General features: G+C 42.0%; 1 protein-coding gene and 1 long non-coding RNA gene across 2 annotated transcripts in view; one reads left to right on the top strand and one right to left on the bottom strand.

Moving 5' to 3' along the window:
* Positions 1 to 13,448, top strand: part of LOC144771913 (uncharacterized) — an 825,386-nt gene that overhangs the window by 96,088 nt on the left and 715,850 nt on the right. The gene's annotated exons all lie outside the window — the stretch shown is intronic.
* Positions 1 to 13,448, bottom strand: part of NHS (NHS actin remodeling regulator) — a 460,129-nt gene that overhangs the window by 15,819 nt on the left and 430,862 nt on the right. Inside the window, exons 6-7 of the mRNA XM_078658108.1 lie at positions 7,731 to 7,862; positions 175 to 3,087 (exon numbers count right to left, since the gene is read on the bottom strand). Of these exons, the coding sequence (XP_078514234.1) occupies positions 175 to 3,087; positions 7,731 to 7,862 (3,045 nt within the window). The remainder of the gene's footprint in view (positions 1 to 174; positions 3,088 to 7,730; positions 7,863 to 13,448) is intronic.

Below are 13,448 nucleotides of genomic sequence, written 5' to 3'. Positions count from 1 at the left end.
ACAATGAAGTACTTTCTAGTAACTTCCATAGAAGGTTCAAGGTCACAAATACTCAATTGGAATATTAAATAAACTAACGTACAATTCAAGGGCAAGCGCTTGTAAAAAGAATTTTGATACAATGTCAATGCCCTGCTACATCACTGTTGTATGAAAAAATAGAGAAGGACTAACCTCTCCATGAAGTATCATCCATGCTATCTTGCATCTCCTCTGCCATGATGTCATCAGAGGCACTTTTGGTCAGGATACCTGATACGTTGTCAATTTCCTGCTCCAAACATTTTTCACCGAGAGCGTTTACAGTTGAGATCTCTGATTCATTGACGCTACTATTCCCAGGCACTTTTTTGCTCATTTCAAGCTGATTGTTTAGTTGATAAGAAACTCCTTCTGCACTGGTTTTTGAATCCGGTTGGGCAATGGGTCCATCCATGGATTCTAACTCGGGTACCTGTGCACAGCCTACAGAAATTCCATGCTGTGTTGGTAAATGCTCATGGGACTTATCTTTGTACGATGTCCTAGGGTCGTAATTGCTTGTGTTGTTAGTTTTCAGGCGTGAGATAGAGGTCTCCCTTTGTTCGCTTCCTTGCAGATGCTCAGGGGCAGTGCATAATTGGTCTTTCACCGCTGGAACCTCTATCATAACCTCATTGGTGACTATTTCAGTCATGTAAGTGGGAATGTTTTGTCCATGAAAAATGGCAACCTTATCTGAATTCAGCTCTTCTGCAACTGCCTCAACAGGAGAGGCCTCAATAAAGGGCACAGCTTCTTCAATGGAGAACTGGCGTGATATTGGTTTCCTCGCAACCGGTGGCCCACACTTGTTTGCAGAAAAGGCTTCCTCTGTGAGGTTGGATTCTTGTCTGCAGAGAAAATCTGTGCTGTCTTTTTGTCTGATTTCCTCATGCCGACTGATTGATTTGAGTTGAACAGATTTTAGAACAGAAGGTGTGATAGCAAGGGATTGTGTAGGATTTACATTGACTGTGTCAATGAACAAGCTCTGTTTTGGGTGAGTGAAAGCATGGTGCTGGGGCTTATAAGGAAATGGCCTATTTAAAACATGAAGAGCACTTAGGTCAAGATGGGTAGGAGGTATAATTGGAAGTTCTAAATCTTTGTTTACAATTGTGTTGCCATTCTTTGAAGAGGACTGCTGGAGTGAAGACTTCCTTTCTGGCACCTTAGGCTTCCTTTTACTGCCCCCTGGAGACAATGGTCCAGAAAAGAAAGTGGTTGGGAAAGATGAGGTTGGTGTCTCTGACTGGCTTGAATAACCACTGGATGGTGAAGCTAAACCAGCTAGTTTTTCGGGGGAAGCTAATTTAAATTCATTTTCTACTGAGGGAATGGATGGGCTAGAGGGCCTGGAACTGGGCGGTGAATTCTGGGATTCTGAACTTTCTGGCGATTTGATGCATTCAATGACTGTAGTACCCGTAGCAGTGCTTGAGTTCGATAAAGACCTGTAAGGGTCATTCGACTTCAAGTCATTAAGAAGCCAGAGATCTGCATAGTGAGATTGCTCAGCACCTTCCTCTTTGAACGATGTAGCTTCCGGAGTGCGACTGTCTTCCTGATTCACCCATGAAAGTTCCTTCTGACTGGATAGACCCGAAATTTCCACTCTCGAAGGTGTGTTTGAAAGCTCGAGTGGCAACTTCATTTCCCTGGAAGTGTGAGGCATATGCTGCCCAATGCTTATCTTTGGTTCTTTCTTATCAGGAACGTCTGTGTGGCTATCAGATTTCCTCAAAGATGAACTGCGTTTTGGTGGGGCTGGCTTTGCCTTTGGTTTCTTAAGAGAGATGTTCTGTCTTTCCTGCCTTCTGTGGTCAACATAATCACGCCAAATGCAGTTGGTAAGACTGGAAGCTCCACTTGTAATATGGCCGCCACCAGATCCTATTGCTGCATAGTTACATACATAACTTTTACCACCATTAAGACCACAATCAAAGTGCATGGAGGTATAATATCCTTCAGTGTCCACAGAGAAATGTGAAACAGTATCTGCCTTTTCAGAGGGAGATTTTTCCAGAAAACTGTCATAAGTGGCCATGCTGGTAAAGCTTGGGCAATCTAAACTGTCTGCCTTTGATCGTACTGGACTAAAATCTCGTCGGCATGAGGCATCATGATGATGATGAAGATAGTTCCATTCACTGTCACTTGTATTGCTGTTATTCGGGTCATCAAGTAAATCTGCAACTGTAGATGTAAAAGAGCTCGCCCGATGGCCTCTAATCTTGTCCATGGGATCATCGTTGTACTGCTCTGAGATAAAGAGGTTGGAATCTTCTCCAGCATTGGGCCCAGTGTTCAAAGACAATTCAGAGTCACAGTGTGAAGAGCCAGTCAGTGGCGGAGAGGCGGCGGGTGGGATTGTTTCTGATGTCTGAGAAGGACAGGTTGAGCTGCTTCCACTCCAATTTCCACTAGAGGACTGATGGTCATCTTTTTGATCCATGTGACTTGTCAGCACTCCTGACGTTGAGAAAGAATGAATCGGGCTCCCAAAGGTATCAGAGTTTGAGGAAATCTCACAGCTCCCCGAATCTGCCATCCTTGACAGCCTTGATCGCCCTCTCTCATGTATATTGAGTTGCGGGCTATGGTGGTGCTGAGAGCAAGTCAAACCTATAGGCTTGTGGTCTTGCAGACCCTTGTCAATGATGCTATCTTGGCCTTTATCCAGGTCACTTTCAGAGTTTGGCAAATAGTCTTCCGCTTCATAAATCGAAGTTTTAGCACCAAGATTGTGATCCGCTTCACTGGTTCGAGCACCTTCTCTAGGAAGACTCCGTGATCGAATGCGGCTGGTAATCGCTGCAGTAAACATGTGGTCACCACTTTCTGCCAAAGCAACAATGTTCCCTGCAGAATGAGAGAGGGCTGCAATCGCACTCTGGCCCCTCTGTGCTCTAATTCTTCTCCGTGAAGGTGCAGCAATAAGAATGTCTTCTGTCTGACATTCAGAGTCCCGGGTGCCAGATCTCCTTCCAACTGCACTGGCCAAGTCTGGCGTTGTGTGAACGATCACATTCCTTTCCCTGGCCACTGGCGATTCATCTGAATCTACAACACAAATATACAACAAGATCAGGTTTAGTTACAAATTATTCTGACACTCATAGAAATGTACATCCTTTAAATAAGTCTTTCATTAGAGTTCTTACTTCATGATAAATTTCACAAGAGTTTCACCTATGCACTGGCTTCACTTGAGCACCTCTTTCATGTGTCAGGATACATCCTGTGGATTTTCACTGAAAATATTTTACCCTCTAATTCCCAGGATATGTACATTAAATGGAGATTAGGACAACCTGTGTTTCTGAGTGTTTTGCAAATGTAAATGAAGACAAAACCAAATGTTCTTATGGATGAGTCTTCAATCACAGTCATGTTAAACAGAAACAAATTGGGTAAAACTGACTGATGCCACAGTGGGAAACCAAAATCAGTGGCACAATTGAGGAGGCAGAGAAGCCTCATGTAGAAAACAAATCAAAATATGTTGTAAGTAACAATTAGATATTCTGAATCTGATGCACAAAATATAAATTCTCTTTTGATCAAAAGTGAGGCTGCTGTTCCATAACTGCAGCTAAACAACACTACTAAGACAGGAAACATACTAATTAGGCACTTTGAACAGTCACATGACAGTGTCTGATTGAACACTTAACTTTATTATTGACCTTCTTCAAAAGGTCAGGATAGGATGTCTACAATTTTCATCTTTGTTGTCACTATTGCATGGATTTTCTAAGATTAGATGTTTCTGTGCTTTGCAGCTGCAGAACAATGGAAAGCAAAGGAAATGGTGCATTAATAACTCCCACTGTTACAAATACTACATCCTAGTCTGAGTGAGGTTAAGTGTTAGCTGTGGGAAACTGGCTTGCAATCCATGGTTCCAAGACTGAAATTCTAGTTGCCATGACCATTTCTCCCTAATTAAAACTACTCATGTGGCCCTGGAGCCTGGGCAGGGCTCCTCTGCTTACTATGCAGTGGAATTTGAGAATAGTGTTTGATAGGCTCAGAGAACTTCTGCTTAATCAAGTGAGTAAAAACACTAACAGACACTCATGTAGGTTAACACTGCAACATCAGCCTCACCACAGTGACTAGACTATTCAAATGCTATTAATACTGGCCTACTCTTCCTCCATCAAGGCCTTAGGACACCTCCTGTTAAATCTAAAAGCTGCTGTTCACCTGATCTTTATCTGAAATGTGGACTTGGGCCTCATTTATAATTTGAAGGGCAGCCCGTAGTTGCACCAGGGGGATGAAGTAAATTACTCCATCCTCATGGTGGAGGTATCACTGCCAAATTTATAAATGATCGCCAAGTAATGCGGTCATTTATACTGCATTGTCAGGAACCGCCGACACAGTTGTTCCTACCAATGCATTTCGTTGTTGGTGTAGGCCTGCTTCAGCATGACGCAGCCCTAACCAAACAGTTTTTTTTTATTTAAATAAAGAAAATCCCCAAAACGGTTTAAAAAAATGGAATGCAGATGACTTCCTTGGCGAGGGGAGCATTTTGACAGTTTTACTGTCCCTCACTGCCAGGAGTTACCTGGGGGTGACTGACAGTAAGCAAAATGCCAATTTGTACTTCCATCCTGATTGGGTGGGCGGACATATAGTCATTTCTCAGACGGGCCTTACTCTGTCGGAGAGGTTTGGCTATGGCGGTGACCTATGGTCCACCCGCATCTAAATCGGGTGGATGGGCCAATATGTTGGCGGTAAGGATACTCAGCTGCCATTGCAACAGAGTATCCTTACCGTCAAAATATAAATCTGCCCCATAGTACGAGACAATCTTTGAATGAGTACTGTTGTTTAATTGATGAACAAATCTATTTTAAAATCCTTCCATCCACTACGGTTTCATTGAAAATGGCTCAACAGCATTTACACAAGATTAACCGCCACACTGCAGGTTGCAATTTTGAATATACCTGAAAAGCGAGAGTGAAGACCCCCATAGCAACTGGCAAAGGTTCTGAGAGCAGCATTGATTTTTCTTTCAGTGCCTCTAAAATGTGTCCATATACAATGAAGCAGGATGGCTAGTATGAGTATGTTCCCCAACGCAACAAACTTTATGATCGGATTAATGACTTGTTGGCTGTGGGCTGCTGAATAGGAGGGAGTTGATTCAATTTATGACACAAAAAGTATTGTGGAGATGATACACATGCTATGAGAGATATGTGTCGGAGTTAGAGAGGGCAGCTGACTGGTGAAGCTCTTGCCAGTGAAGCAACAATCAACCATGAGGAAAGTAGATCCTGGACTTGATGAAAGCGAGAGAGATAGCCCCTGTCACAAGCCTAGAAGCAATCGGCTAGGAAGGCTGAGCCTATGCCTGCATAAATTGATAGCTTAAATGTGACCAGATTCAACCCAAGTGAGGTACTGCACCAATGCCTAGGGGGAGGGCAATTCCAGACTTTAAGAAGGTAGCATCCTAGGAAACAGATGAATTCCACCCCTAACAAGACACTGTATCAATTTGCCATTATGGAATGTGCACAATGGGTATATAAGTGCACAATAGCATATAAAGTCAGGGTGTGAGTCACTGAATAGATTCAGGGACAGACTGGCAATTGTGCCACTCTAGTATTCCCCCATTGGGCTGCAGGCGACACTGCTGTTTTCACAGTAGGACGTGCTGCCAAGGGCCTGTCATGCTTCATTGTCTATTTCTAGATGTGAACTCCTTGAGTGTAGGACTGGTTCAAACTTTTTTCCCATTGGTGATTTTGATTTACTGTCCTGCACTGAACAGAATATACTATTGGAATTGAAGTAGACATAATTAGAAATCTCTGAAAAAAGATAAATTGTTTTCATACCCCATAAGAGCAGAGACACTGCTTTCCTGGACATTCGTGAGAGTGCAAGTTGATAGTAACCCTATTTCTATAACATAACCAGTTTGCGTGTAAATCACGATAAACAAACCCTGTGGCGGCTGTTGTTACAACCTGCCTCTTGCACAGCCGGCTATGTGAAGTGGATCAGGCTCAGGTTTAACTAGAGCTATTACTACGTGGCTCTAATCAGCCTATAGTTAAACATATGAGGTTTTTATGAACATTGTTTTTTCATCTGAACAATATAGACCTTTGAATGGTGCCATTGGTCGGTGTTTAACAAGACAGAGTTATATTGACGTGTTGGGTAACTAATTTTCAGAGGATTTCCACTCTGATTGTGATTTTTTATGTTTACCTGCAACATAGAGCAGTGCCTCATTCCCTGAGCTGATGCCAGGTGAGGTGAGGAGTACTCCCTCAAAAAGACGGGTGAGTTAAACAATATTTTGAAATCAATTTGGAGTGATATGTACACAGAGAGATATATTTGATAATATCGACACCTCTTAAATAGTAGTTTTTGGAAGGTGTGAATTTGGACAGCATTTTGTTTATGTGTTGGGTCTTTAAGTATTATTTATGCATATTCTGTTTTTTGTAGGAATGAGTCCAATAATCCTGTGATATTTGACCACTTTCGGAATACACAGGTTATGGCAGGTTGTATCGAACCAACCATTTTCTTTTGAGATTTTGCATTTAGGTTTTACACACTGTATGCACAATATTGCAGTAGCGTTTCTATATAATGGTCCTGATGAAAGCCTGGATTTAATTAATCCAAAGGCTGAAACATGTAGACCTGTCATTCTAGCACACTTATCACAGTTATCCTTTCAAACTGTATACGCACTGTTTTTATGTTTGACACTAGGATAGCGCTTATTAAAATTGTTCTGTTTCCTAGAAGCCAATTTTAAAACTGCACTTCTTTTTCTCACATTCGCTTACATGCACTGCAATTATTATCAGCACCCGCTCTAAAGAAGAATTTGTCTTACAATTCTCTGGGATTTGAGCCAAGTCAAACCTGGCCACTGATAAATACATCTTGAGTACCCTTCTGATGTTGAGAAGGGCGCAGTCTTTGGTTGCACTAGGATTTGCAATCAAGAGGTAATCCCAGATGATGAGATTTGCCACCACGGTGGGCTGATGGGATTTTATTCTTGGTGTGAACAGTTATGTTTCTGACCTAGACACATTAGCTTTTTGCTGTCCTTTTTTTCTGTTCTTAGACCAGTAGTTTCTTTGGTTGTTTTTTAAGGGTAGTGCGGGGATAGAATACAGGCTGGTCTTTAAATATTTTCCCCAGGACCCTCTGTTTAAAGAATTTGTGATATTGAAGTGGTGTATTGCCCCACCCAGGTCCCATAAGATGTCCCTGCTCTGAAGACCTCATAATTCTTAACCACGTTAACTAATTATGGAAATTGTACACCTCTGCTCCACAAATTCAGAATACTTCTACTATGTTTCTATCAGCTATACTCTTCTTTAGCCCTACTTTCCAACAGATCCACCTGACCCTTGTTACTGTTGGTCTTCTAATCTTGTACGCTCTGTAAAACCGCTTTGAATCGCATGGAGCACTATAGCACTCTATATGCGCTATATGGATATGTTTGCATACATCATCTGGCATGTTTTTACAATGAAGTGAGTCACAAAAACTGGTTTCTGTATCTAAAACAAAAAAAAGTATTCCACTTTTGGGAAGACGGTAGTTAATTTTACAAATATGAACACCATAAAGTCGGCTATTATAGGTGGTGGATTTTTCATTAAGCGTAAGTAAAATTAACACACCTATTTCTTGTTGCACTCGTCTGGGTATTCCAGAGATGGTTTTCCTTCTTCTCAATTTTCGTCTCCGCTGTAACACAGACTGGGAGTGAACGAGAGAGCAGCGTATGCTCGCCTCACGGTCAAAACCTACTCCTGCAAGCCATACAAAACACTCATTAGCTGATGTGCACAACAATACAAGTTCAACATGATGCATGAGAATGCAGTGTGTATACAAATGCAGGCAACAATGTGCAATCCAGGAGTTTATTAAATGAGATTGCTTCAAGACCTGACTCTGCTATACTTCACCCTAGAATCAAGATTAAGACCCAGTGGTGTAGCGGGGAGGGGGGACGGGGGGGGGTCCGCCTCGGGCTGCACTTTTTTGGGGGGCAGTGTTGTACGCAAGGTAAGTTTTCTTCTTTTTTTAAATGTTATACTCCCTCATCTGTCGCCTTACTCCCCCCCAATCTTACCTGCACCAGCCGTCACTGGGTGGCAAACTTATGGACCGCCCCAGGCGGCAAAACCTCTAGCTATGCCACTGTTTCAACTTGCCTTTTGGGAAGAAAATTAACAACGGAAAAGAGTGGTCTTGAGGCAAGAAATTGTAAGTGACATATTTCTTACATTTGTATCTCTTTTCCTGCTCATGCTTGTATCTCACAATATTGTGTACTAAACTATTGTCTGTCATAAATAATGTGTCCTAAATGCCATTTATAAAAACAGTGTCCCATTGGGTATAGATTTGCCTTCAGAATCTCCAAAGGGAGGATATTTTTGTAGATGACATTTAGAACACAATACCTATGTCAAATGATAGTGTGACAGTAATATTCTGGTACCGCACCACCTCATCAGAACACATTGGCATCACCATCTTTCTAATAATGGCAATAACTTTAATTTAGTGCTCCTAATACAGTTTTTGCCATTTCGTAGTGCTGTCAGTGATGGGTGTTACTTTAAAGGAATGGTCCAAAAAAGACAAAAATAAGTACATAAAGGCATTTGAAGCAGGGATAAATACATATTATTGAATAAAGGTGTGGAATAACCAAGTTCTGAATACCAGAAGAAGGAAGAAATTCAAAGAGTCAATCAGAGAAAAATCTGTATCACAACAATAGTGGAAGGCGGAAAGAAATCATAAAAATGCAATATAAGCATAAGCACAGATGAATTTCACCCATTCTCTTCTGGTGGAATTGCAGTATTCCACAAAAGTGCAACTGGTCGAAATTCCACCAACAATGCTTCTTGGTGAAAAACTTGCCGAAGAGCCTGCGATGATCACTATATGATTTTTAAAAACATTGAATTTGGGAGAATAGATGCATCCCTCAGCACATTTTCAGAGGCGGGAGGCTTTGGGTGGGATCAGGGACAGGATCTGTGTATGATTGTGTCATACTTATTCTGTAGTAATGTCCAGTTGGTAGATTGTTCTACTAGGCGTTAAATATATTTTTCGTAATTTCGCATGATTTATTTTAACACATGCATTTTGCTTTACTTTTCAAACTCAGTCATGGTAACTAACCTTTTTAGCCATGAGAAAATGGTTACAGTATATCAGTCTTTTTGCAATGGAGCACTTTCAGTACCGACTCCCAGGGACAGCAGTTTAATATATAGTAGATCTTGACCAAATTAATCTAGAAGCACTAAAACCACACACACATTAATTTGGGGCACAGGGAATGGCTGCAGTGCCGGGCGAACCCAGGGTGAGCACATCTACCGAATTATTGCATGATGACAGCAATAAAAGAAAGACTGCAGTGCTGACATATACCAGTCCTTACCACTGCAATAGAAGAAAGACAACAGTGCGTGGACCCAACAGTTCTCGCAATAGACAGAGATGTAAGTGTGTAATTGTGTGGAAAAATCCCTGATCTTTGCATAATTCATTAGCTTATGCATTTATTAATGTCCCCATAAGAATGTGCACCATTATACGGAAAAAGAACTAGCATAGTAAACTCACAGTTTACTTGTCAAATCCTATAAAGCAAAACACAGCATTTAAAAAAAACGCTAACTTGGGACTAGCTTTACCATTTTTTTGTTTTTCCTCCCTGTAACAGGAAAACAATTTAAGAGCACAAAAATATTTTAATACTAAGATTTAGCAAAGACTTCTTCACAAATAAGCAACTACTGTACCTTCGCCCCTTTCCAAGAAAAAGCGGTCTCATAAAGCGAGAGGGTCTGCCGTTTCAGCTCACATCTCTCTTCATGCTGCCACTGTGAGTTAGAGTTCCCATTTGCACCGGCACTGCTCTGTCAAAACTCTTTTAATGCAATCTTTTGATTAGATCTATTCAGGAGTTTCAGCAATTGTGTGTTACTATGGGAGACCGGAAGAGGCCAAAACCCGGCTGTGCTCCGTTACAGTGCTGCTCTATGGACGCAGCCCCGCTGTACATACCAATTGGACATACAGACGAAAGAAACACCTCCTCACTGGGTCAGGATCCCTGCAAAATGGGCAGTCTGACTATTTTGAGGGTTTTGGTCACTAGCTACAAATGTTTAAGAGAATTAGAACCAGGTGTTATATTTACAGAATATACAGAGACCAATCAGAATCGTTTCAGAATCTTTGTGAATGTTCGTGTGTGAGGCCAGCCCTCGGTGTATGAACTAGGTCGAAAGAACTGGAACATGGCGTCCTCCTCAGCGGCCCACGCTTCTAGCACTGTGACGCGGGGTGAATCGGATTTGCATGACAGGGCCAGACTCACGCAGCGGCGGCTCCTACGCTGAGGCGAAGGAGCGTAAAGGAAAAATAAAATGATAATAATCATTTTATTTTTATTAGTACGGGCTATGGGGCCAGGTTAGGGGGGGTGGAGTCAAAGGGAGGAGGCGTGGTTGGTGCACCATAAGTGCGCATGGCGGTTTCGCTGGCCGTCTTGTACTCGCCAAACAGTCATGCGCACTTAGCATTCCACCATCTGGCTGTGTTGCGCAGCCGGGTGGAGAACAGTCGCAATGCTCCCAGGCACTGTCCTATCAGCCAAACTGGCCCCTCAGACCAATCACGACACTGCTGTCATGTTGGTGACAGCAGCGTCGTGATTGGCTTAGTGGAGCCTGTGTACTGCCAGGAAGGGAAGAGGATGGAAGTGAAACTGCAGCCCTAATCAGGTAAGTGATATTTTTCCTTTTATCCTCCCCTCCCCAGCCTACCACCCCCATTCCGCAGCTGCCGCCATTTGGCCAGAGGATGATGTGTGCTCCAGGATCTAAAATCACTAGGGTGGGGAGCAGCCTTAGGGCGTTACGGGAGAATTCTTAGTGCGCTACCTACTGGGGGCACTAAATTAATGCAGATGCCCTCGAAGGGCTTTTTCTAAGTGAAAGCTCACCATTCCAGAAGGTATTTTGAATGGAGCACTGAAAACTCTTGCACCGTTAAAGTCAATTGTGTGCTTGTGTTGAAATGAACAATAGGCTGTAAATCGGGCCTGGGAAGAAATTGCCTTTTCTACCTTTTGGTAACTGTCGTGACATGTTTGTACGCATGCATGTATGTATGTGGTATTTCCATGTGCCATTTCTATATAGCGCTCACTAATTTCCAAATTGAAAATTTCAGGTAGAGAAAGTTTGTTTTGTTTTTAATCGGATGGCGAATTTGTACTGGGGAAAAAACAACTCCTCTAAACAACTCCTTGAAGTATGGCAGAACATGACTTTCATACATTTGCAATCCTAATTTGCATTGACTTTTGATGCACAAATATTCGTCTGCACCTCAGTGGAACTGAGGTGTGGTAAAATGTAATCTGCCCATATGCCTTGACTGATTCACAGAAACAAAGCATTGTTAGTAGAAGTAAGTTTTGGGCAGTTTTGGGCAGAAGTAGGAAAGGGGTTGCTCAGGAGGGCGTTTTTAGGTAGTCATGAAAAATGCAGTGAAGAGCCATAAGCTCATAGGTTTCTGGGTGTTCATAAAAAGTATGCAGGTTTTTTCTTACCATGGAAGCTTATGTAAAACTACCGGACATGATTTTCAAGGGTGGGATAGGAAACTGTTCCTCTAACCCTTTCTTGTATGTTCAAGAAGGGATTTATTCTCTGGGAAAACATTTTGCTCGTACAGAAAAAAGTGAAACACAAAATTGCAGATCCACATTTCCACAGTTCTCCTGAGGTTTGTCCATCCTGAGAACAATCTTTAGGAATATGTGGGGAGGACAGGACCAAGAGCCGTATTAAGAGTATGGCAGATGTCCTGTTTTGCTGTATTAAGTGCACTGATGTCAATGACGTCTCCAAGATTTTCTCAGATGTCCCTCTCCACCAAACTCCAAAAAAGGCCCTATGTCTTGCATAGATTGCATACATAATGGAGGGAATCTATATGAATCGGCAAAAAGTCAGAAATATATGCAAATTTTAGATGTAAATCAATGATGCAATTATTGCTGGCTTTTATGAATATTTATTTGAGTCGGGCCCTGGATTAACGTTTTAATATTGAGAATATTTTTTTCAATTTAAAAGTCTGCCCCTTAGTGACAACTTTTTTGTAGTACGGCTTGAAAGGTGCAGGTATTGATTATTAGAAGGGGTAGTGTGATGATATGTGAGAAGAAGTTCGGGGACCTACCAGACCATGAAAGTGGTAGATGCTAAAGACTTTTTATGGTGTAAATCTTTTTTATTGATTTTAACAACATAGAACAGCAACCACCTACATCCATTAGCCGATGGAGGATAATAACTGTTTCAAAGGTAAAAGAGGGGGGGGGCGATAGAAGAGGGCCAAATCATACACTAAAGACTTTTTAGAGGATGAGATACAGCATGCAATGAATGATGACTGCTGATTGGATGAAGTACTTGAAACTATTTCAGTGCTGATTGGCTGTTGCGCTTAAGATAACCTAAGTAAATGCTTGCTATGAAATTTGGACAGAAGTAGACAACAGTAACTCTTTTAGCTGGGACATTGCTTTCAGAATTGCCAGCAGAGAGTTCTTTTATACCAGAACTCCTTAACCAACTCCGGGTGCTCTGCCTTAGTAAGAACCAGAGGCCTTTGGAACAGTCTCATCCTCAAAGTGATCTGGCCACCCAGTCCACATCCCAGACGTCTAAGAAAGAGCCATCTCACGCCATGTATATCAGTGAGGTTCTATACAGCACAGGACCACAAATTCACCATGTGTAAAGACAACCTTGACAACAAAGAGATACAAGAATAATATATGAATGCTTAGCTGCTCGCAGTCTATTAGCACTCGTTGAAAAGTGGGGAAATTTAGTATTTTCCTCAAAATAGGGGTAGATAGCATGGTCTCATTTGAAGAAGGCAATCAGTCACACTGCCTCGATTTTGTGGCCATTTTTCAAACACTGATTTTTTTTAAAAATCACTTTTTTTAAAAAATAAATCACAGCTTTTTTATTTATTTTTTACAAATAAAGAGCTCTGTGTGAGAAAAGACCCTGGCAGGATGCAAAGACAGACGCCGCGGGTATGCCAAAATCAGGCTCAGTGGCCAGTCTATGCTATTATGGCCACACGCCATGCTCAACGGCGTCTGCCTGCCCTCTGGTGGATTAAGCGCAGGGTCTAACCAAACGTTACAAAAAGGGGAATGTATTATGCCATAGGTGTGCTTCACTGAAGTATACGAAAACGTTATGGATAAAATGCTTGAAATAATCTCAGCCAAGGGTCATTTCTCGGGCCGAGTCATAGCCCATCAT

This window comes from Lissotriton helveticus, chromosome 8, assembly GCF_964261635.1.
Source record: "Lissotriton helveticus chromosome 8, aLisHel1.1, whole genome shotgun sequence".
Taxonomy (NCBI): Eukaryota; Metazoa; Chordata; class Amphibia; order Caudata; family Salamandridae; genus Lissotriton; species Lissotriton helveticus.
This window is presented reverse-complemented; position numbering and strand designations above follow the sequence as displayed.